Source organism: Equus asinus, chromosome 20 (assembly GCF_041296235.1).
Source record: "Equus asinus isolate D_3611 breed Donkey chromosome 20, EquAss-T2T_v2, whole genome shotgun sequence".
Lineage (NCBI taxonomy): Eukaryota > Metazoa > Chordata > Mammalia > Perissodactyla > Equidae > Equus > Equus asinus.
Window position 1 is genome coordinate 47,173,339 of NC_091809.1, and position 23,787 is coordinate 47,197,125.

The following is a 23,787-nucleotide window of genomic DNA, read 5'->3' on the forward strand; positions in this document are numbered from 1 at the left end:
TTTGAGTGAAATGTTTACATTTATATTGAAATATGCACTAAAACAGAATGAGTTCTACTAGTCAATGAAACTTCGCCAAAGCAGAATCACAAACTTCTGTTGGGGACATCCGGTCAGCTAGCAGCAGTGCTCCCCAAGCAGGAACACCAAGGAGAAGCCTGGGAGACCCCACTCCAAAAAGCCTCCTTTCAAGAGACCCCAACTCACTTCTCCCACATGCACCCACACAGATTTAGGAGCGTGGACATGCTCCTCATTTTCATATATTTTTAGTTTCTTCTTCACTGCAATAAATATAAAATTGGCAATGCTCATACACCACAGCACAGACAATATTTCAGGCTTTAGCATACAACTGTAAACAGTGACTAGGTTAAAAAAACTTTAAAGAAAGTTGGAATTTTTTTTAATAACGAGAGACAATTCTTAAGAGCAGGGCATGAGCTACTCAAGGTTTTGTTGGGTTAATGTTTTTGACAAAAGATTCAGGTGTAGACAGATGCCTCAACAGTGAAAACAGACCCAAAGCTGTAGCCCCAGTACGGCCCATGGCAGTCTAGAATATGTGGGCAGCAAAACCACATGCTGTAGAGCACCCTGGGCAGTCCATCTCTAACCTGCCACACTCGAGATGCGACCACAGAATCTTCACAGTCCCATCCCTGGCTGTCATCTAGTGTAGTGGGAATGGGTGGGCAAAGGAATGAAAATTTGCTGGGAGAGGAACAGAATCAATACCTCTGCTAGCTGCCTGGAAAGTTGGCCCCTTAATCACGACGACAACTACGACATATCACTTGGACAATGCATTAAATTTGCGTGTGTGTGTGTGTGTGTGTATATGAGAAATCCAAAGATTAAGCAGTAAGTTCTGTTACTGTAGCAAACTGGGATGTCCATCAAAGAAAAACAGATGAACACTTTGCCTAAAGCAGTGTAAAGAAAGCTGGCAAGAAATGAAAGTGGACTCCATATCTGCACATTGCAACGGGGCAGATTTTTATTTAAAAGGCTAGTGGTTCAAATACTATTGCTTGAATAGCTCTGGTAGATATAAAATGTAGTAACATCAGAGGTTTACACACATATGCAAAGGAGCTGAAGGCCAGCTCACAAGGGATATTTGATCCTTAGTCCCGAGAGAAGCTAAAAGCGCATGCTGCAGGAGTAGCTTAATGGGTTTTTTTGGACCATACTCGCAACTTCTGACAGAGAAAGACCTGGAAAGGAAACTGTCTTTCCACACACAAAATTGTGGCTTAGTTAATTCTCCTCCCTAGAACTCTACCTCAGCTAAGAAAAAGTCTTGAAAAACTCAAGAACCTGGGCTACTAAAAATAAAAAAGAAATTTTAATATAGTAAACAAATTTAGTAAACACCATGTGTATTTTCTGTTGTTAATGAAGACATGATACATTCAGAAATGTATTTTTTTTAAAGACAAAAACACAAACAAAAAAATTCCTAGGAAGAAGCTCGACAAGAAAAACATCAGCCCAAGTTCTATCGCTCTCAATCAGAAGTGGCTCTCAGCACACATCAGCGACCCCCTCCGGCAGACAAAAGCACTGCCAGCTGCACTACAAGCAGAACGTGAAACATGTGCCCTGGTTACTGGACTTGCACGTTACGCAGAATCACTGCAGAGCACATCTTGGCAGGTGACTTCAATACCCACCTGATCCAGTTTAAAAGCTTATAGATCCAGTTTGTACATATTCCTTAGGTATAGTGAACAATAAACCATCTATTGTCCCATTATTTTTTAAAATGGCAGTTCTTGTAGCTCAAGCAAACTAATACGATTATAAAAAGCTCCCTTGAAGGAAATTACAGATGAAGGTACATCATGGGGAAATCCTGAAAGTTACATAAACCTAGGTTTTTTTTACTAAAACAGTGGGATCAAGCAGAACATCTATTCTGAAGAGTAGCTTCACTTGCTTCCCATGAGAAAAGGCCAAATTTTTCTGGACTGATATAATTTAAAAACTGAGCCAATAAAAAAATAAAATATACACCTCAAGATACTATAAAACTTGAAATAATGTCAGGGCTTATGAAATGGAAAATAGAGTTCTGATTTTTTTCCCCAAAAAGAGGAAACTGTAACAGGTTTTAAGGGAAAAACAAACAAAACAAACCAGAACTCTGGATATGGAGAGCACTACACAGACTCTACAGCACAGAACACCACACTAGAATGAGTTACACATCAATTATAGCATCATGAGAGTAACTGGCTGGGGACTTACACTTCCAGCAACAGAGCTCCTAGGTCAAAAATGTGTTACAAGCTTGTAATGTCAACAAGGACCAAAAAACAACAGAGATAAGGGGGAACAGGGAGGAAAGGCTGCATGCACGGGTCTATTATAGACATGATATTCAGCAGCATAAAAATAATACCCTCCTTATAGTCCCCCAAATGGGGCAAAACCTATTTTTCACTGCTAAGCATGGGAAAGATTAAGAGAGTGGAACAAATTCACTTGTAACTATAGCATCTCCTATATTTGAATGACAAGCATGTCCAATCTGATGCTATATGTTAAGAAAATACTGAGAATACATATGAGTAAAGCAAAATAAAAATAAAAGGCTAAATTACGAACCTTAAAAACTGGAAAAAAACATCTGTTTTAAAGCCAAGTAGGTGTGATTCTGATCATTATTATATATGACATAATCCACAGAAAGAAAGGCCAAGAAAAGAATCTTCATTTTGTTCAGTACTTAGGCTTGATGTTGTCCTAGGAAAACAGTGATAATTCAATGAATGTGTCACACATACAACTAAAAAGTCCCCTTCTGGTTTCAAACGAATCTAAACACAAATCTTCCTTGGCTAATTTTCTCCTGTGTCAAACAAACCTATGTACAGGACCAGTTTAAACCCCTCCTCCCCTTCAAACACTAGACATGAACATCCAGGAACATCCTACAATGCAAAGTGCCTCAAGAAAGAGAAGGATTCTGTAGTGCCAGTGATATAACTGATCTGAGGAAGCTGGGATGCTAGTAACACTGCTGGGAGCCGGTCAGGCAATGGTGGTTTGCTTCTCCTCAGGTGTTTCCTCCAACAACTGCATGATCAGTTCATGGAGAGGTTTGCAGATCTTTGCGTAGCCCCCTCCCGTGAGATGCAGAAAATCAAACATGTCGTGGCAGGAGATGGCACCGTCCGAGTGCACGAAGCCCCCATCTGTATCCAGGAGCTGAACGTTGGCGAGCTTCGGCAGGGAAACCTTGAGGAGCTGGTTCACCTTTGCATTCTTTTGCCTCAAAGGGTTGGGCTTCTCACCTCGAGGTAACAAACCCTGGGGCAGAACGGAGAAGAACATAAGATGAGAAGAGTCACTCGTTTTTCTCTACTTATTTATCTGTGATTGTAGGCATTCGTGGAACAAATGCTCCCTTTGGCACTTTTTTACACCTTTGATTTCTGAAAAACTGGACTTAGACTGGTTTTAACCCAAGTTCTCTGTGTTCCTTCTCAGTTTCTTCATGCATTCCTCTCCATCCTCCTGCCCTTTAATTGTTGGTATTCTTCAGGTCTTCTTGGCCCACTACTCTGCTCTCTCTAAACACTTTAGCCCACATCCGTTCCTAGAGCTTCAGAACTGCACACTGAATGTCCAGCTGCAGAACCAAACTTGAATATTCCTGAGGCACTGCCAACTAACACGTCCAAAGGCAATTCATCAACTTCCCCCAAACTATGCCCCTCATACATTCTATCAACTGGTCATTCCAACATCCCTGAGTCTTTCACCCTATATACCTTATCTATTTATCATCAACTTTTCAGCTTTTACATCCTAAATATTTTTCTAATCCATTCTGATTATATACACTGCTATGGCTAGAGAACTTATCATATTTACCTTAATAAATGTAAATCTCCTGACTGGTCTTCCTACCTCCAGTGTTGTCTTCCCTTTAATTTACTCTCCATGGTCATCAGAATAATCTAGCTCAAATACACATAGATTTATTAATGCCACATGAAACCTAGACTACTACACATGAGAAACAGAGTTGGAACAAATGCTGCCTTGATGGATCAGAGCCATATAATATCTGGTAGGATAAAACAGAGATGTGTCCTAAATCCATTTTTAACTTATATGTTAAGGATCTAATATAATTTTCAGACAAATCTGATGCCTATCCTTCTACTACAGTAAATAAAAGCCTGCTCTTAAATGGCAAGAGCAAGGTTTTATCATCTCAAACTGGAAACAGCCTTTATAGATAATCGATTCTATTATAAAATTATTGTCAGACATCCTCAACCTTTTAGTTGGTTTATAGCTAATGATGCCACACAACAAATTATTGTTATTTAGGCAAAAATTTTGCCATTCATTTTTCCTACAGGGTATGGTACGAGGTCTTATTTCACAAAAACAGATTTTCTGTGGGTATTCTACTAAAATACTATTAAAAGAAAAAAAAATTTATGCCCAAAGTAAGGACTTGTTCATATCTGCTTTAAATTTTTTCAGAAAAATGCTGGGGGGCCTTGATTGCCATTTATAGTGTGACTGTGTAGTTCCAAAAGAGAATTACAACTCTGCTACCCCAGTCCATCCCCTTCTATCCTTGTTAAGCAACTCAAAAATGTCACCGATAGGGTCAATCCTAAACCCAAGTTTATATGACTATTAAAAAAGGTATGACTCTGCATGTAATAGTTTAATAAAGAAGAACAGCCCTCACTGCTGACATACCAAAGTCTGGTTGAGGTATAATGAGCAACCAGGAAGGATGGCCAGTGAACAGCAAACATATACTTTGTTCTGACTTTCAAAGAATACCACAGCAGTCAAAGCAATGAAGAGGAACTAAGCCTCAAGAACAGGGCACCACACCTATTGGGGTTTTCAAGCAAGGATGAGAAAAGCAGCTTATGTATTTGCATACCATTCTCTTTAATATATTAGCATCAAGGGTATGCCATGTGATTTTTCTCCTATAATTACTACTAATTGCTAAAATATTGTGTTAAACAAAATAAAAATATTATGCTCCTAATTCCTTCACTATGTAGGAACTATTTTAATTTTCTTTTCTAATTGCATATATACTTTTAAGTAATCCTAAATAAAATATACATACTGTTTAGTTTTCCAACTTTTCACTTAAATAGATGATAAATTCTGTTTTCACACAGTCTTTGTAATTGTCATGATTAGTGCTATTATATTCAATGACTTCTGTAATCATTCCCCCATGGGGTTGACTGGGTTACTGCCAATGTTTTAGTGTTGTAGATAACACCACTGTATATCAAATGAAAAAGTCTGGTTGAAACAAAGAATATTTATGGAGGATTTATTCAGCACATTCATGCAACAAATATGTCCTAAGCAACTACTATTATAGCCACTGTACTTTAGAGGTGGACTCGTAACCACAATGTAATTCTCTGGAAAAAGGCAAGATAGAAACAAGTAAATTAAATACCATGTAATAAAAAAATAAGACCTGGTTCCCCAGCACCAGTAAGACAAAATCCAAACTTCTAACGTGCACACAAATTCCTACACGACCTGGCTGTGTCCTCTTTCTCCTAACCATGTCAGCCTCAAACTTTACTCAATGACAACCTTAACATTGTCCTAACATCCTCTTTCAGTCACCCAACACACACATACATGTATAAGCCTTAGGTGATTTTCCTTTCTTTTCTCTGTAATGCCTTCTCTTCTTTCCTTTCCCCATTTGTCTAGAGACCAATGAATTCTTTAAAACTAAACTCAGATGTTCAACTTTTATGTCTAAAATACATCGCGTGCTCCCCTTACTCGCGTTAACATACAGTATAATAATTCTCTTTATGTTGTTGTGTCCATCCGCTAGACTGTGAGCTCCTTGACAGGGACTATGCCTTACTCATTTTCACATGCTCAGGACCGCGCAGACCGTGCCTTGTACATAGTGATCCTCATATACTTGTTGAATAAATGACTACCTTCTTAACACTATTTCATTAAAGAAGTGGATATCAGATTTTGCTAAAACATACATAATTGGACTAAGAATACCTATAGGTAATCTTCTACATTGAAACAGACAGCTGTTTACCTCTGAGACCAGGAAGACAACACTTTAACTCTACAAAGGGTGGCACTTTCTGTTAGGGGTAACGAAAAGTACCCATTTTCTTGCTGATGGAATCTCTAATGTTTTAGAGAATTCAGAGATTCTAATAAATACATCACCTTTAACATATCAGCAGTGGAACAGAACAACACATCCAAGCCAGTCCAAACCCCAGGCTAATGAACAGAGACTCCGGACTAGGAGACTCAGGGCAATTTAAAACATTACCAGAAGACAGGCAGAAAAAAGAGACGACCTGAGGCCACAAAGAGGATTTCCACTTCTAAACAAGGATGAGCAGATAAAAGATGACCCCACAGCTGGTCTGGGAAATGGTGAGACCGGTAAGATAACGGGATATATCAGAGAAGAGCTTCTCAGGAGTATCATAAACTGCTTCCACCTAAAGATTCTCTACCTTCACAAGTGATCACATTTCCAAAAGATTCCTCGCCTGACCTACTGATATCAAGGTGTCCATTCCCCCAAAGCCTACATACCAACACAATGATCTTGGCCTGTGGCTGCCTTGTGTTAATAAGCTGCACGATGGCCTCGATTCCACCTGCTATTTCTTCTGCTGTATTTTCATGGTTGTTTGTTCCTACCCAGACAACAATGACCTATAATTGAGGGAAGGAAAAAAGGAAGAAAGATAAATACCCAGGAATAAAGGAGTGTCCACTATTTAGATGAAAATCTTACTTCAAGATTCCCTTCTTTCGGGGCCGGCCCCGTGGCCGAGTGGTTAAGTTCCCGCGCTCTGCTGCAGGCGGCCCAGTGGTTCGCTAGTTCGAATCCTGGGCGCAGATATGGCACTGCTCGTCAAGCCACGCTGAGGCAGCGTCCCACATGCCACAACCAGAAGGACCCACAACTAAGAATATACAACTATGTACTGGGGGGCTTTGGGGAGAAAAAGGAAAAAATAAAAAGTAAAAAATCTAAAAAAAAAAAAAGTTAAAAAAAAAGATTTCCTTCTTTGATGACAAGGAAAGATGAACTTCTCAAATGGTGCTGGATAACTTCAATTGAGCAGCCATCTTAGAACAGTGATTTATGCCTCTTATATATTAGGATAAATTCTAAGTAGATTAAGACTTAAGTGGTAAAATTATACCAGGAGGAAATAAGACAGTTCTTTTGCCATCACAGAGCTTTGATGGAAGCTAATCTCTTAAAATCCAGAAACTACACAAAAACGATAGTAAATTCAACTGTATAAAAACAAAACCTCTGCATACAAAAAAAATTTTTTCATTAAATGAAATCTAAGAAACCTGGGTGAAAATATTTGCAACTCACGTCCTAAAGACTCCCCAACTACAAGTACCTTCTAGAAAAAAATAAAAACAGCCAAGCAATTGTAATAGGTTAAATACACAGTTGTACTCAACGAAAAGTCACTGGGGTGGAGGCTGGAAGCAGTTTTAACAAGTGTCTCTCTTTAAGAAAATTATTTTACAAGGTGATTATCACCTAGAGACACATCTTACTATATGACCCAACAAAGTAACTCTCCATCCTGTCACAAAAGAGAGGACCATGGATGAGTTTTTCTGTCAGAAAGGCAAAGAATAAAACACTTTCAACTAAAGCGACTGTTATCAGTCCCTCAGCTTTTTTTCTTTGTTCAGGGTTGAAAAAAATTATATGCAGTGTGCCAACTCACGACGTTTCTAATGTGATAAGGTACTAGGTACATGTCTATGGTGAACATTTTTTCACATCTGTTTCAAATTTTCTTCAGAAGAACTCAGAGGCCTTGATTAGCAATTTGTTTATATGGTTAAACAGATCCAAAATTACTTCCTGAAGTGAACCCTGGCCCGGCTCCCAGAGCCCACCTCTGAGCAGTTCCCCCTCATACTGCCTCAGGCCCACAGAATAACATATCTCATTAGCAGCAAATCTCTTCCTAGAGCTGAAGATAATTCTAACAATTACTAATACAACCCAAGCAAACAAAACATTGATTTCTTAATTAAATATGATTTGGAATATTCTTAAGCAATGACAATATCATTTATCTTAAAAGGGCATGAAGCAAAGAACAATAGTGAAATAATGCTTTAAAGAAACAATTTTTTTTACTACCAGTTTCAGACAATTTAACTACCTGAAGAGACTCAAAATTAATGATATTCTTTAAAAAAAGTTTCATTTCACCTTAGGTTTAATATTCTCCAGTTCTCCATTCTTTAGTCTCCACAAAACATGTCTTGTTGTATCTCCCCCAATTCCAAAATTCAGTGCATGAAGTGGGGAAAAAAGCTCTCGCCATATCTAAAAACAGAAAAACAAGATTTATTTAAGCCAAAATTAGTTAGAAGTAAACTCCCTCAATTGCAACGTATTGTGAAGCATCTGAAATAATTTCTATTTTCTGTGTTCAAATATAACACTGCACATGGCGCGTTACTCACTGTTTATAGGGCTTTGAAGATGCCATTGTATAACTCAGTTCTTCATGCAGCATTAGGTCTCAGCTCAAGAACTGAGTCCCAACTCAACCTGATGCTCCTTAAGAGGTACCAACATTTATAATTAAATTGCCAACTCAGTAAATGCTTCTGTCCCTTTACTCAACTATGTAAAGGAAAAGGGTGAGGCAGAAACATGAGATGAAGAAATTCAGAGTGCTGCAGCCAAACGAAGTAAGAATTCTTTTAAATTTCCCTTGGAAGAATGTCTAACTTTAAAAGATTCAGGGGCTGGCCCGGTGGCGCAGCGGTTAAGTGCGCATGTTCTCCTTCAGTGGCCCGGAGTTTGCCGGTTTGGATCCTGGGTGTGGATATGGCACCACTTGGGCGTCCCACGTATAAAGTAGAGGAAGATGGGCACAGATGTTAGCTCAGGGCCAGGCTTCCTCAGCAAAAAGAGGAGGATTGGTGGCAGATGTTAGCTAAGGGCTAATCTTCCTCAAAAAAAAAAAGTTTCAGAATAGTTCACAACAAAAATACATAAAGTAAGGTAAAACACAAACAATAAGAATTGAGAATCAGGGCCAGCCCCGTGGCCAAGTGGCTAAGTTCCCATGCTCTGCTGCGGCAGCCCACATGCACAACTAGAAGGACCTGCAACCAAGATATACGACTATGTACCAGGGGTATTTGGGGAGATAAAGCAGGAAAAGCAAAAAAAAAAAAAAAAAAAACCCTGGCGAGTGGTTAAGTTCGCGCGCTCCGCTGTGGTGGCCCAGGGTTCAGATCCTGGGTGCGTACATGGCACTGTTCGTCAGGCCACACTGAGGTGGCGTCCCACATCCCACAACTAGAAGGATGTGCAACTAAGATATACAACTGTGTACAGGGGGGGTTTGGGGAGATAAAACAGAAATAAAAAAAAAGGAATTGAGAATCATGACTAGGACAAACATAAATGAGCAAATACAAGTAAGGGAGGAGTAAAATACAAATAAGAAGAACTGAAAACCATGACGAGGACAAATATAAACAAATATAACGTGAAGCTTCTTGGAAGCCAAAACAAAAAAGGGCATTCAGTTCTAAACAATGCTAATTATTTTGTCTCATCATGCTCGGGGGCACACAGAATCCCATTAGGTAGGTCTGAGTTCCCTCATACTCTGATCTTGAGCTCCTCTAAAGTGTTATAAATAAGTCTAGAGGTTCAGCCCAGGATGAAAATCTGTTAGCAGTGAACGGATTTCCTTTAGTAGCCAGGAACCTCTGCCACCCCTTACACCTTTACCTCATACTGTTGCATTAACTGCACCATGAAGTCCCCCACGAACAGGACATCAGGCTCTTTGTCCTTACAGTCCAGGACAAATCTGTTGTGCTGGTTTGAAGAAGAAAGAAAAATTAGAAGCTTGCGTTTCTCTTCCTGTGAGATTTCTTGGCCTAGAGAGAACAGCTGTCCAACCAGTGACTCTGCGGTTGAACATTCTATCTGGACTGTGCCTAAAGCTGATTCCTCTCAATCTGCAATTAACTGCTGGAACTTTCTTCCCACCCTTACCAAAGAGATCATTCTAGTATGCTCAAGATAACTTGAATTCAACTGAAAACAGAATAGAAAAATACATTTCACACGTTTTTAAAAAGTCTGTACCTTTTCCTCAGCCTTTCTTACAGAAAATTTCAGACATACAAAAAAGCTGCAGAAGTACACTGAACACCGGTACAAGCTCCACCTGTCTCCAACAAGAACACTTTCCCACAGCTGCTTTATCTGTGTGTGCCGGCTGAACCATCTGAAGGTAAGCTGCAAACTGTGATTCTTCACCCTTGAATATCTCACATGCCGTCTCCTAAGCGTAAGGACAGTCTCCACCAAAACCACAAAACCATTATCACATCTAAGAAAATGAACAATAATCTCCTAACACCTAATATTCAGACCATGTTCAATCTTTCTAATTGTTCCAAGAGTTGGCTGAAGTATTATGTATCTCTTTTTTGAACCAGGATCTAATCAAGAGGCATGTATTTTATTTGAGTGGATGTTTTTAATATGGCCTTTGAAAATGTCTGTTAACTTCCAAATGTGAGATGTTGGCCAACTAGTGCTCAAGCCTTTTTCAGTCTAATCCAAATTTATAAGCAGTGGTGACCTAGGCCTGAAACGCTTCTCTCTGCTCTAAAGGCACGAGACACATTTTAAAATGGATTTTACCCACTGATGCTAAAGGATGTAGTTTACATTTTTATATTCATTTCTAAAACAAATTTACATGACACTTTAGGCAAAAGGTTTCTAACTCAGTTCCAGGGAAAGGTGTGAATGCTGTTTCTGTTTCTCAAACTCTACATTCAGCTTTGCGTCCCCTAGGAATTAAGGTAGAATTACTATTTAAGTATTTCTGCTGATAATATCAGTGCAGATGACACTGGTGAAACAGATCTTCATCCGCTATAGGTGAAACAATAAAATACTTCCAGAAATAATTTGACAATTTATTAAAATAGCTCCTTTCTTACGGTGATAGGATTTGAGATTGCTTTTTCTTTTTTCTTATATCCACGTCTTGCATAAATAATATATTTTTTTAAATTGGTATTGTTTCAGCAAGTTTTTTTTTTTTTTTTTGAGGAAGATTGGCCCTGAGCTAACATCCGTGCCCATCTTCCCCTACTTTACACGTAGGACACCTGCCACAGCATGGCTTGGTGAGAGGTATGTACAGGCTGGCCCCTTCAGTAAGTATGTTTTAACTGAAGGGACAAGATGAGCAAGAATAAAATGAGCTGGTGAGCAGGTGCACTTTCACATCACGTCAACTCTCTACTGCGTGTCCTGTCTTACCAACTACCTCTTAATACCAACAACGCAGCTCATGTTTATAGAACGTCTTGGAATTTAAGCTTTGCTGTTTTAAAGATTCTAGTACTCTACAGTTTTTCTTCTTTTTTGTTAATTTTTATTGAGTTAATGATAGGTTACAATCTTATGAAATTTCAGTTGTATATTATTGTCTGTCAGTCGTGTTGTAGGTGCACCCCTTCACCCTTTGTGCCCACCCCTCACCCCACCTTTCCCCTGGTAGCCACTAATCTGTTCTCTTTGTCTGCATTTTTAAATTCCTCATATGAGTGGAGTCATACAGAGATTGTCCTTCTCTAACTGACTTATTTCACTTAACATTATTCCCTCAAGGTCCATCCATGTTGTTGCAAATGGGACAATTTTGTTCCTTTTTATGGCTGAGTAGTATTCCATTGTGTGTGTGTGTGTGTGTGTGTGTGTGTATATACACACACACATATATACACACACATCTTCTTTATCCAGTCGTCTGTTGATGGGCACTTAGGTTGCTTCCACGTCTTGGCTATTGTAAACAGTGCTGCAATAAACATTGGGGTCCACAGGACTTTTGGGATTGCTGACTTCAGGCTCTTTGGATAAATACCCAGTAGTGGGATGGCTGGATCGTATGGTAGTTCTATTTTTAGTTTTTTGAGGAATCTCCATACTGTTTTCCATAGTGGCTGCACCAGTTTGCATTCCCACCAGCAGTGTATGAGGGTTCCTTTTTCTCCGCAACCTCTCCAACATTTGTTGCTATTAGTTTTAGATATTTTTGTCATTCTAACGGGTGTAAGGTGATATCTTAGTGTAGTTTTGATTTGCATTTCCCTGATGATCAGCGATGATGAGCATCTTTTCATGTGCTTATTGGCCATCAGTATATCTTCTTTGGAGAAATGTCTGTTCATGTCTCCAGCCCATTTTTTGATTGGGTTGTTTGATGTTTTGTGGTTGAGTTGCAAGAGCTCTTTATATATTAAGGATATTAAGCCTTTGTCAGACATATGACTTGCAAATATTTTTTCCCAGTTAGTGGATTGTTTTTTTGTGTCAATCCTGTTTTCATTTGCCTTGAAGAAGCTCTTTAATCTGATGAAGTCCCATTTCTTCATTCTTTCTATTGTTTCCCTTCTCTGAGAAGGAATGGTGTCCAAGAACATCCTTTTAATACTGATGTCAAAGAGTGTACTGCCTATGTTTTCTTCCAGAAGCCTTATGGTTTCAGGTCTCACCTTTAGGTCTTTAATCCATTTTGAGTTTATTTTGGTGAATGGTGAAAAAGAACGGTCAATTTTCATTCTTTTACATGTGGCTTTCCAGTTTTCCCAGCACCATTTGTTGAAAAGACTTTCTTTTCTCCATTGTATGCCCTCAGCTCCTTTGTCAAAGATAAACTGTCCATAGATGTGTGGTTTTATTTCTGGGCTTTCAATTCTGTTCCATTGATCTGTGAACCTGTTTTTGTACCAGTACCATGCTGTTTTGATTACTGTAGCTTTGTAGTATGTTTTGAAGTCAGGGATTGTGATGCCTCGCGTTTTGTTCTTTTTTCTCAGGATTGCTTTAGAAATTCAGGGTCTTTTGTTGCCCCATATGAATTTTAGGATTCTTTGTTCTAATTCTGTAAAGAATGTCATTGGGATTCTGATTGGGATGGCGTTGAATCTGTAGATTGCTTTAGGTAGAATGGACATTTTAACTATGTTTATTCTTCCAATCCATGTACATGGAATATCTTTCCATCTCCTTATGTCATCATCCAATTCTCTCAGAAAGGCCTTGTAATTTTCATTATATAGGTCCTTCACTTCCTTAGTTAAATTTACCCCAAGGTATTTTATTCTTTTTGTTGTGATTGTGAATGGTATTGTATTCTTGAGTTCTTTTTCTGTTGGTTCATTACTGGAGTATAGAAATGCTACTGATTTATGCAAATTGATTTTATACCCTGCAACTTTGCTGTAGTTGTTGATTACTTCTAACAGTTTTCCAACGGATTCTTTGGGGTTTTCTATATATAAGGTCATGTCGTCTGCAAACAGTGAGAGTTTCACTTCTTCCCTCCCTATTTGGATTCCTTTTATTCCTTTTTCTTGCCTGATTGCTCTGGCCAGGACCTCCAGTACTATGTTAAATAAGAGTGGTGATAGAGGGCATCCTTGTCTCGTTCCTGTTTTCAGGGGGATGGGGTTCAGTTTTTACCCATTGAGTATGATGTGGCTATGGGTTTGTCATATATGGCCTTTATTATGTTGAGGTAGTTTCCTTCTATGCCCACTTTGTTCAGAGTTTTTATCATAAATGGCTGTTGGATCTTGTCAAATGCCTTCTCTGCATCTATTGAGATGATCATGTGGTTTTTATTCCTCAGTTTGTTGATGTGATGTATCACGTTGATTGATTTGCGGATGTTGAACCATCCCTGTGTCCCTGGTATGAATCCCACCTGATCCTGATGTATGATTCTTTTGATGAATTGCTGAATTCTGGTTGCCAAAATTTTGTTTAGAATTTTTGCATCTATGTTCATCAGTGATATTGGCCTGTAGTTCTCTTTTTTCGTGGTGTCCTTGTCAGGTTTTGGTATCAGCGTGATGTTGGCCTCATAGAATGTGTTAGGAAGTGTTCCATCTTCCCTAATTTTTTGGAATAGCTTGAAAAGGATAGGTGTTAAATCCTCTCTGAAAGTTTGGTAGAATTCCCCAGGAAAGCCATCTGGTCCTGGGGTTTTATTCTTTGGGATGTTTTTGATTGCTGTTTCAATCTCTTTCCTTGTGATTGGTCTGTTCAAATTGTCTGCCTCTTCTTGAGTGAGCTTTGAGAGATTGTAGGAGTCCAGGAATTTATCCATTTCCTCCAGGTTATCCATTCTGTTGGCATACAGTTTTTTGTAGTACTCTCTTATAATCTGTTGTATTTCTGCAGAGTCTGTTGTTATTTCTCCTCGCTCATTTCTGATTTTGTTTATTTGAGCTTTCTCCCTTTTTTTCTTTCTAAATCTGGCTAGGGGTTTGTCAATTTTATTTATCTTCTCAAAAAACCAGCTCTTTGTCTCATTGATCCTTTCTACTGCCTTTTTCGTTTCAATTGTATTTATTTCTGCTCTGATTTTTATTATTTCTCTCCTTCTGCTGACTTTGGGCTTCATTTTTTCTTTTTTTCTCTAGTTCAGTTAGGTGTGCTTTAAGGTTGCTTATTTGGGATTTTTCTTGTTTGTTAAGATGTGCCTGTATTGCGATGAATTTTCCTCTTAATACAGCTTTTGCTGTATCCCATATGAGTTGGTATGGCATGCAATCATTTTCATTTGTTTCCAGGTATTTTTTTATTTCTTCTTTAATTTCTTCAATGATCCATTGCTTGTTCAGTAGTGTGTTGTTTAGTCTCCACATCTTTGTGCCTCTCTCAGCTTTTTTCTTGTAATTAATTTCTAGCCTTATAGCACTATGATCTGAGAAGATGCTTGTTATTATTTCAATTTTTTTAAATTTGTAGAGGCTTGCCTTGTTTCCCAACATATGGTCTATCCTAGAGAATGTTCCATGTGCACTTGAGAAGAATGTGTATTCAGCTCCTTCAGGGTGGAGTGATCTATATATGTCTATTAAGTCCAATTGTTTTAGTTTTTCATTCAGCTCCACTATTTCCTTGTTGATTTTCTGTCTGGATGATCTGTCCATTGATGTGAGTGGGGTGTTGAGGTCCCCTACTATTATTGTGGTGTTTTTAACATCTTTCTTTAGGTCTGTTAATAGTTGCTTTATGAATCTTGGTGTTCCTGTGTTGGGTGCATAGATATTTATAAGCGTTATTTCTTCTTGATGAAGTGTCCCTTTGATCATTATATATTGTCCCTCTGTGTCTCTCTTTACCTGTCTTATTTTGAAATCCACTTGGTCTGATATGAGAATTGCAACACCTGCCTTTTTTTCCTTGCTATTTGCTTGAAGTAGTGTCCTCCACCCCTTCACCCTGAGTCTGTGTTTGTCCTTGGGGCTGAGGTGTGTTTCCTGGAGGCAACAAATTGTTGGATCTTGTTCTTTAATCCATTTTGCCACTCTGTGTCTTTTTATTGGAGAGTTCAATCCGTTCACATTGAGAGTGATCACTGATGCATGTGGACTTAATGCTGTCAATCTGTCACTCATTATCTTGTTTTCCTGTGTTTCTTTTCCTGTGTGCTTTAGACTATCCATTTAATACTGCAATTTCTTATGCTGGGTTTCTTAGATTTTTCCTTATCTATGATTTGTGACTCTGTTCTGTACTTTATTTTAGTGTCTACCTTGAAGTTTGTATTTAGAATCTCATGTATAATATAGTCTATTCTCTGGTGGTCTCTTACTTACTCGACCAATACTGATTTAGACCCTTTGCTCTTCCCCTCCTAAATAACTATTTTCATTTTTTATTCCAACTCGTCTTATTAATTTGTAGTTAGAGTGCTAAGATCACCCTTGTTTTGGTAGTTTCCTTATTTTTACCCTAATGCTATAGTTGAATATTTGCTATCCTGTTCTGGTTCTATCCATTGGTCTCCCTAGTCTGTGGATTGTGTCCCCTTTCTCCCTTTTTTCTTTTTTCAAGTATGAGAGCCTTCTTGAGGATTTCTTGTAATGGAGGGCTTTTAGTTACAAATTCCCTTAACTTTGGTTTGTCTGGAAAAGATTTAATTTCTCCCTCATATCTGAAGGAAATTCTTGCTGGATAGAGTATTCCTGGCTGAAGGTTTTTATCCTTTAAAGCTTTGAATATATCACTCCATTCTCTCCTAGCTTGTAGGGTTTCTGCAGAGAAATCCGCTGACAGTCTGATAGGGGCTCCTTTATAGGTTATTCTCTTTTTTTTTTCTTACTTCCCTGAGTATTCTTTCCTTATCATTCCTATTTGCCAACTTTACTATTATGTGCCTTGCGGTGGGTCTTTTTACATTGACAAATCTAGGAGATCTAACACCCTCCTCTACACACATTTCTCCGTTGATCCCTAGATTTGGGAAGTTCTCTTCAATAATTTCGTTAAGCACACTTTCTGCTCCATTTTCCTTTTCCATATTCTCGGGAATTCCTATGATCCTTATGTTCTTACTCCTCATTGAATCCATTATCTCTCGGAGATTTTCCTCATTTTTTTAAATTCTTAGTTCTCTTTCTTCCTCTGTCTGGTGCCATTCAGCCTGTCTGTCCTCAATTATGCTGATTTTCTCCTCTATGTTGTCTACACGGGCATTCAGGGAATCCGTATTCTATTTTATCTGGTCCATTGTGTTTTTCATCTCAAGTAATTCTGTTTGATTCTTCTTTATGATTTCAATCTCTTTTGTGAAGTAACTCCAGAACTCTGCTTGTTTCTCTTTCTCTCTACCTCATTGAGTTTTTTGATTATAGTTGCTCTGAATTCATTATCACTTAGTTTACCTAATTCCAAGTCCTCAGGACTTAATGCTATGTTTTTATTGTTTTCCTTCTGGTCTGGGGCTTTTATAAATTGCTGGATGGTAGAGGAGCGGTTTTTTCTCATGGTGGTAGAATTCAGTTGCAGTTACAGCCTGTCGTCACTACATGGAGGTCGAGAGCCGCGTGTTAGCTCTCCGCCTTGGGGCAAGATGGCTGCGCCCACTGGCTATGCTGGGGGGGAGGGGTTGTTACTCACACGCGCCGGTCTGGGTTCAGATCAGTTCTGTTCTCTGGTCTCCCAAGGCTCTTGATTTATAGGGTCCCCGCGGACGGAAGCTTTCCCCCCATCAGTGGGTCTCCACTGAATCAGTGGCAGGAGTCCTGGATGATCCCCCGGTCGCGCGGCCCCTCCCCCGCTCCTTCCCGACCCCTGCCACAGAGATCGCAGACTCTAGGGGAGGGAGCGATGTTCTCTCCTACCGTTCCGGCGCCTCCGAAGGTGTAAAGCTAGGTTTATGATCTCCACCTTCTTGGTATTGTAGGTCTCTAATGAGCTGGCATTATGTTTATTCTCTGAAATTCAGTTCTTCCAATCTTTTGTTGTATTTTGGAGGGGAGAGAATCCTGGGTCAGCTCACCCCGCCATTTTGCTCCGCCCACCTTAACTATGCTTATTCTTCCAATTCAGGTACATGGAACGTCTTTCCATCTATGTTGTCATCCATTTCTTTCAGGAAAGCCTTATAGTTTTCGTTGTATAGGTCTTTCATTTCCTTAAATTCACCCCGAGGTATTTTATTCTTTTTGTTGCGATTGTGAATGGTATTGTGTTCCTGAGGTTTTTTTTCTGTTAGTTTGTTATTAGAATATAGAAATGCTACTGATTTATGCAAATTGATTTTATACCCTGCAACTTTGCTGTAGTTGTTGATTACTTCTAAAAGTTTTCCAATGGATTCTTTGGCTTTTTCTTATCTAAGATCATGTCGTCTGCAAACAGCGAGAGTTTCACTTCTTCCCTCCCTATTTGGATTCCTTTTATTTCTTTTTCTTGCCCGATTGCTCTGGCCAAAACCTCCAGTACTATGTTAAATAAGAGTGGTGATAGAGGGCATCCTTGTCTTGTTCCTGTTTTCAGGGGGATGGCACTCAATTTTAGCCCATTGAGTAAGATGTTGGCTGTGGGTTTGTCGTATATGGCCTTTATTATGTTGAGGTAGTTCCCTTCTATCCTCATTTTGTTCAGAGTTTTTATCATAAATGGCTGTTGGATCTTGTCAAATGCCTTCTCTGCATCTATTGAGATGATCATGTGGTTTTTATTCCTCAATTTGTTGATATGGTGTATCACGTTGATTGATTTGCGAATGTTGAACCATCCCTGTGTCCCTGGTATGAATCCCACTTGATCCTGATGTATGATTCTTTTGATGAATTGCTGAATTCAGGTTGCCAAAATTTTGTTGAGAATTTTTGCATCTGTGTTCATCAGCGATATTGGCCTGTAGTTCTCCTTTTTCGCACTGTCCTTGTCAGGCTTTAGTATCAGCGTGATGTTGGCCTTGTAGAATGTGTTAGGAAGTGTTCCATCCTCCCTGATTTTTTGGAATAGCTTGAAAAGGATAGGTGTTAAATCCTCTCTGAAAGTTTGGTAGACTTCCCCAGGAAAGCCTTCTTGTGCTGGGGTTTTATTCTTTGGGATACTTTTGATTGCTGTTTCACTCTCTTTCCTTGTGAGTGGTCTTTCAAATCGTCTGCTTCTTCTTGACTGAGCTCTGGGAGATTGCTCTACAGTTTCTTTTTAAGCATAAAAGTAGTTGCAATAAGTTTGGAAAAACAGAAAAGATCAAAGCAAAACAACTATAATCCTACCATCTTAACCCAATAACTGTTACCATTTTTGGTTATTTTCTTCTGGCCATTTTTCCACATGCCCCTCCCCGACTTAACATAGTTATTATGTATACCTCCTTCTGGCACAACGGCTTTGGGGACAGAAAAATCTATATTCAAATTCTAGCCTGTCCTAGGATTCTTTCTAGTCCAGTGACCTTAAGCAAGTACATAAGCTGAGTCTTGCTTTTCACACCTGCTGGCAAACCCTGCTTTAGAGTTGTGAAGATGAGAGTTCTTTGAAAGGGGCCCAACTTTTGCTGGCACCCAGTAGGTACTCAATAAACAGCAGCCATTATAACTGCACTTAACATTACACTGGAAGTATTTTTTCACGTAGCTACATAATTTTCATAACCATAATCAACAGCCACACAATATCCTACTGAATGCATCTACTGACAGATCCATTAAAAAAAATTGTTTTTTAGCTCTTTTTCCTATTGACAGACTCGCCAGGAGGCTATTTACTGTGATGAAGAAATTTGCGCATATTTTATTTTTTACATGTTGGGAATTCTTAGGTCAAAGGGAATTAACACTTTGATGGATCTTGGACATATTTCTAAATTCTTAAAAGGGCTACACCTATACTGACCAGCAACGCATCAGAACTGGTTTTACCATTCTTGCACCTGCGCTGGATATTAATATTTCTCTCTCCCCCGCCCTCCTTTCTCTTCCCATTGTTTTCATCTGTACTTTTTGGAAACAAAAAGTTAAAACGCTTCCTGACACATTTATTGAGATACTTATCTAGTAGTACCTTGAACATATTTTTATTGATAATATAATAAAGAATATCAATACTTCATCTGTAATATTTACTGCAAATATTTTCCTCAGTCTGCTGCTGAGACTTCTTTTTCTGGTTAATATGTTTTGATACAATTTGTATTAAATTTTTCTACAGTCAAGTCTTTCAATATCATCTTAAAAATTTTTTTCTTAAGAAAAATATCAAACATACACAAAAGCAGAGAGACTAAAACAACGAATCTCCATGTATCCATCACTACCTAGAGCAATCATCTACCTGATGGCCACTATTATTTCAGTCATTCTCCAAACTACTACCCCTCATCCTCAGATTATTTTAAAGCAAATTGAGGATATAACATTTCATGTATAAATATTTCAGTTGTAACTCCTCAAAAAGACTTTTAAAAAATATAACCACATGGGACTGGCCCCGTGGCCGAGTGGTTAAGTTCACGCGCTCCGCTGCAGGCGGCCCAGTGTTTTGTTGGTTCGAATCCTGGGCGCGGACATGGCACTGCTCATCAAACCACGCTGAGGCAGCGTCCCATATGCCACAACTAGAAGGACCCACAACGAAGAATATACAACTATGTACCAGGGGGGCTTTGGGGAGAAAAAGGAAAAAATAAAATCTTAAAAAAAAAAAAGGGGCCGGCCTGGTGGCGCAGCGGTTAAGTTCGCACGTTCCGCTTCTCGGCGGCCCGGGGTTCGCTGGTTCGGATCCCGGGTGCGGACATGGCACTGCTTGGCAGCCATGCTGTGGTAGGTGTCCCACGTATAAACTAGAGGAAGATGGGCACGGATGTTAGCTCAGAGCCAGGCTTCCTCAGCAAAAAGAGGAGGACTGGCAGTAGTTAGCTGAGGGCTAATCTTCCTCCAAAAAAAAAACACAAAAAACAAAAAAACAAAAAAATATAACCACAGTACCAATTCTATTCCCCCAAAATTCATACTAATTCTTTAATATCAATAAATAACCAGTCAGTATTCAAATTCAATGTTACAAAATTATTTTTGCTTTACATTTTTTAAATTATTGAGGTAACATTGGTTTAAAATGTTATATAAATTTCAGTTGTACATTACTCTATTTCAACTTCTGTATAGTCTACATCATGTTCACCACCAAAAGTAGTTTCTTTTTCCCATCAGGATCCAAACGATCTGTCTCTTAAATTCTCTTTCATTGGCGCTGGCCCATGGCCGAGTGGTTAAATTTGCGCGCTCCACTTTGGTGGCCCAGGGTTTCACCTGTTTGGATCCTGGGCGGGGACATGGCACCACTCATTAAGCCACGCTGAGGCAGTGTCCTACATGCCACAACTAGAAGGACCCACAACTAAAAATACAAAACTATGTACTGGGGGGATTTGGGGAGAAAAAGGAAAAATAAAACCTTTAAAAAAAAAAGTTCCTTTTAATCCACAGGTTCTCCCTCCCTCTGCCACCACCTCCCAAACTTATTTTTTAAGGACTATGACTGTTTAACCTATAGAATCTCCACAGTCTGAATTTTGTTGGTTGCATCCCTGTGGCGGTGATGAATATGTTCATCTGTTCCAGGTGTTTGCTGATATCGGGTAGCTAAGCCTAGATTAGGAGTTTGATATTGTGCCAATACTTCAAGGGTAGCATTGAGTGTCACTTCAATACTTGTTTTCATCACCATTGTTTTTTCATGTTTTGTTTTGAAATAATTTTAGATCTACAGAAGATGGATAGTAGAGTATTCCCATGTACTCTTCACTCAGCTCCCTCCAGTGTTAACGTCTTACATAAGCATGGTCCATTTGTCAAAACTAAGACATTAACACTAGTAAATACTATTAACTAAAACAGTTTATTCAGATCTTACCAGCTTTCCCACTAATGTCCTTTTTCTGTTCCCAGAACCAGTCCAAGATATCATGCTACATTTGGTCTACATGTCTCCTTCGTCTCTTCAAACATGGGACAGTTTCTCAGTCTTTCCTTGTCTTTCATGACCTTGACACATTTAGTTGTGGTCAAGTGTTCCATAGAATATCCCTCTATTTGGATTTGTCTGATGTTTTCTCATGAATAGAGAGAGGTTACAGATCTTTTTGGAAGACCATCAGAGAGGTGATGTGCCCCTGTTAGGTCATATCGGGGAGGTACATGATATCAACATGACTTATTACTGGTGATGTTAATATTGATCATTTGGCTAAGGTAGTGTTGGCCAGGGTTCTCCACCAAAACGTTATTTTTTTCCTTTCCATACTCAATTTGTTAGAAGCAAAACACTAAATCCAGCCCACACTAAGGGTGGGGGGAATTAAGCTCCACCTCCCAGAGGGAGGAGTATCAAAAAATATGTAGTCGTACATAAAAATCACCAAAGTAATTAACAGGGAGATACTCTGAGGCTAGGCAAATATATGCTTCTCCCTAAAGTTGTGCCCACTAATTTTAGTATTCATCAATAGATCTTGCCTACAGTAATTATTACTGTCGTGTTCAACCATGATTTTCTTTTCCCTCCTTCCTTCTACATTAATGAAAATTATTCTGTAAGGAAGATTTGCCCCTTCTCCTCTATGTAATTCATCCAATCATTTATTTATAGCAGAATGGATTCATGAATACTTATTTTATTCTTTGAGTTGTAACCAATATCATCATTTATCGTGTTGCTCAAATTTTCCAACTTTGCATTTGGGTGGAAGTGGTCAAAGTTAATATCATCAATGAGACAAACCAATATGACATGTCCTCTATGTGATGCACTGAGGACACACCACTTCAGTGATATTCTTGCCATCCATCTTTTTTTCCTTTTCTTTTTTGAGTATTTCCTTGTTTCTTGCACTACAAGATGCTCCAGGCTCATCTTTTACTTCTTTGTTCCAGTTGTAGAATCAATCATTTCTTCAAGGAGCCTTCATTCCTTTTACTGGAGAAATGTATTTAAAAACCAAGATATGGGCATGTACTACATTTTAATATTTAATAAAGTTAGTCATTCCATATTATCCAACTTTTAAAAAATGTTTAAATATTCATATCTGTTTTTCTTCCATTTGACTAATTTTCTTCCAGTCAGTGCTAATTATTTAAAGCTTGCTAATTTATGCCAGGAACAACAAATGCATCTAGTTTTAGTTACTATTAATAAAGTTATAAACGACGTTTTATCGTTCATCAATGAGAAAATGGACAAATCCATTGTGGTATTCTCATATACAGCAATGGAATACTATTTAAAAACTATAGCTATACTTCTAACATGTATGACATACTGCAGAAAAACATATTCAGAAAGATACCATCTACATAAAGTTTTAAAGCATGCAAAAATGCCATTTATATTGTTTACCGATTATACGTGTAGTATTTAAATTCATGAAAAAAATTAAGGATACTGGTTTGGGGGTGGGGAGGTAGGAAAGAAAGAAATGTGATCAATGAGGGTTATACAGAGAATAGCAATTCTATTAGCAATGTTTTATTTTTTCAGGGTGAATGGCAAATACACAGATCTTCAAAATATTTCATAATATTTTTAAAAGATAATAACAAATGAGGAAGGTTAAGTAAAAATAACCACGTAGCTCATCCATATGGGAACAATGGGAAAAAACCTACCCCTCAAGCTACTTGACAGACTGCTTTTTAAGTCTTGGAAGATACAGACAGAAAGAGAATACTATACAGTTATGAAGAGTATAAACAGAATCACTAAATACTAAAACACAAAACTTCAGGGACTTAAAATCATGTAGAATCTGTTACTTCAAAGAGGTAATATGGTTGGAAACAAACACATAAAGGTTAAATAGAGTTATTTTTATGTGATAACAGTTCATTAAAAGGAAGCTAAAAATCTTGAAGAAGAAAATAAAGGGCTAAAAAAGCAATGGGACATATCAAGAAGACAAAGGAGCTAGCTTGAAGGGATTCCCACTTGCTAAACCTGGGACAATCTGAGCTTCAAAATTACAGCACACTACACCCCACTGAATAAAATAGGAACCCAAGAGTCCATACTAGGATAATGAAACAAGAACTGGTTTAGGCCAACGGCATCGTAACCAAGTGATCAAAGTTAACATCAGCAATGAGACACGCTCACATCACATGCCGTCCATGTGATGCACTGAAGACATCACCTCACTAATATTCCTGCCGAAAATGCATAATCTGAATCACAATTACGAGGAAAAAGACAAACTCAAACTGAGGGACTTTCTACAAAATAAATGGCCCATACTATTCCGAACTGTCTATGTTGCGAAAAACAAATAAACGCTGAGAAATGTTTCAGATTAAAGGAGAATGAAGATACACCAACCGAATGCAATGTGTGATCCCAGACTGGGAAGA

At 38.6% G+C, this 23,787-nt stretch overlaps 1 protein-coding gene across 1 annotated transcript in view; it reads right to left on the reverse strand.

The window, feature by feature from the left end:
• PAFAH1B2 (platelet activating factor acetylhydrolase 1b catalytic subunit 2) overlaps positions 1-23,787 on the reverse strand; it is a 31,488-nt gene continuing 7,701 nt past the window's right edge. Inside the window, exons 3-6 of the mRNA XM_044752342.2 lie at positions 9,827-9,916; positions 8,282-8,398; positions 6,613-6,735; positions 1-3,321 (exon numbers count right to left, since the gene is read on the reverse strand). Coding sequence (XP_044608277.1) covers positions 3,043-3,321; positions 6,613-6,735; positions 8,282-8,398; positions 9,827-9,916 — 609 coding nt within the window. The 3' untranslated portion in view covers positions 1-3,042. The remainder of the gene's footprint in view (positions 3,322-6,612; positions 6,736-8,281; positions 8,399-9,826; positions 9,917-23,787) is intronic.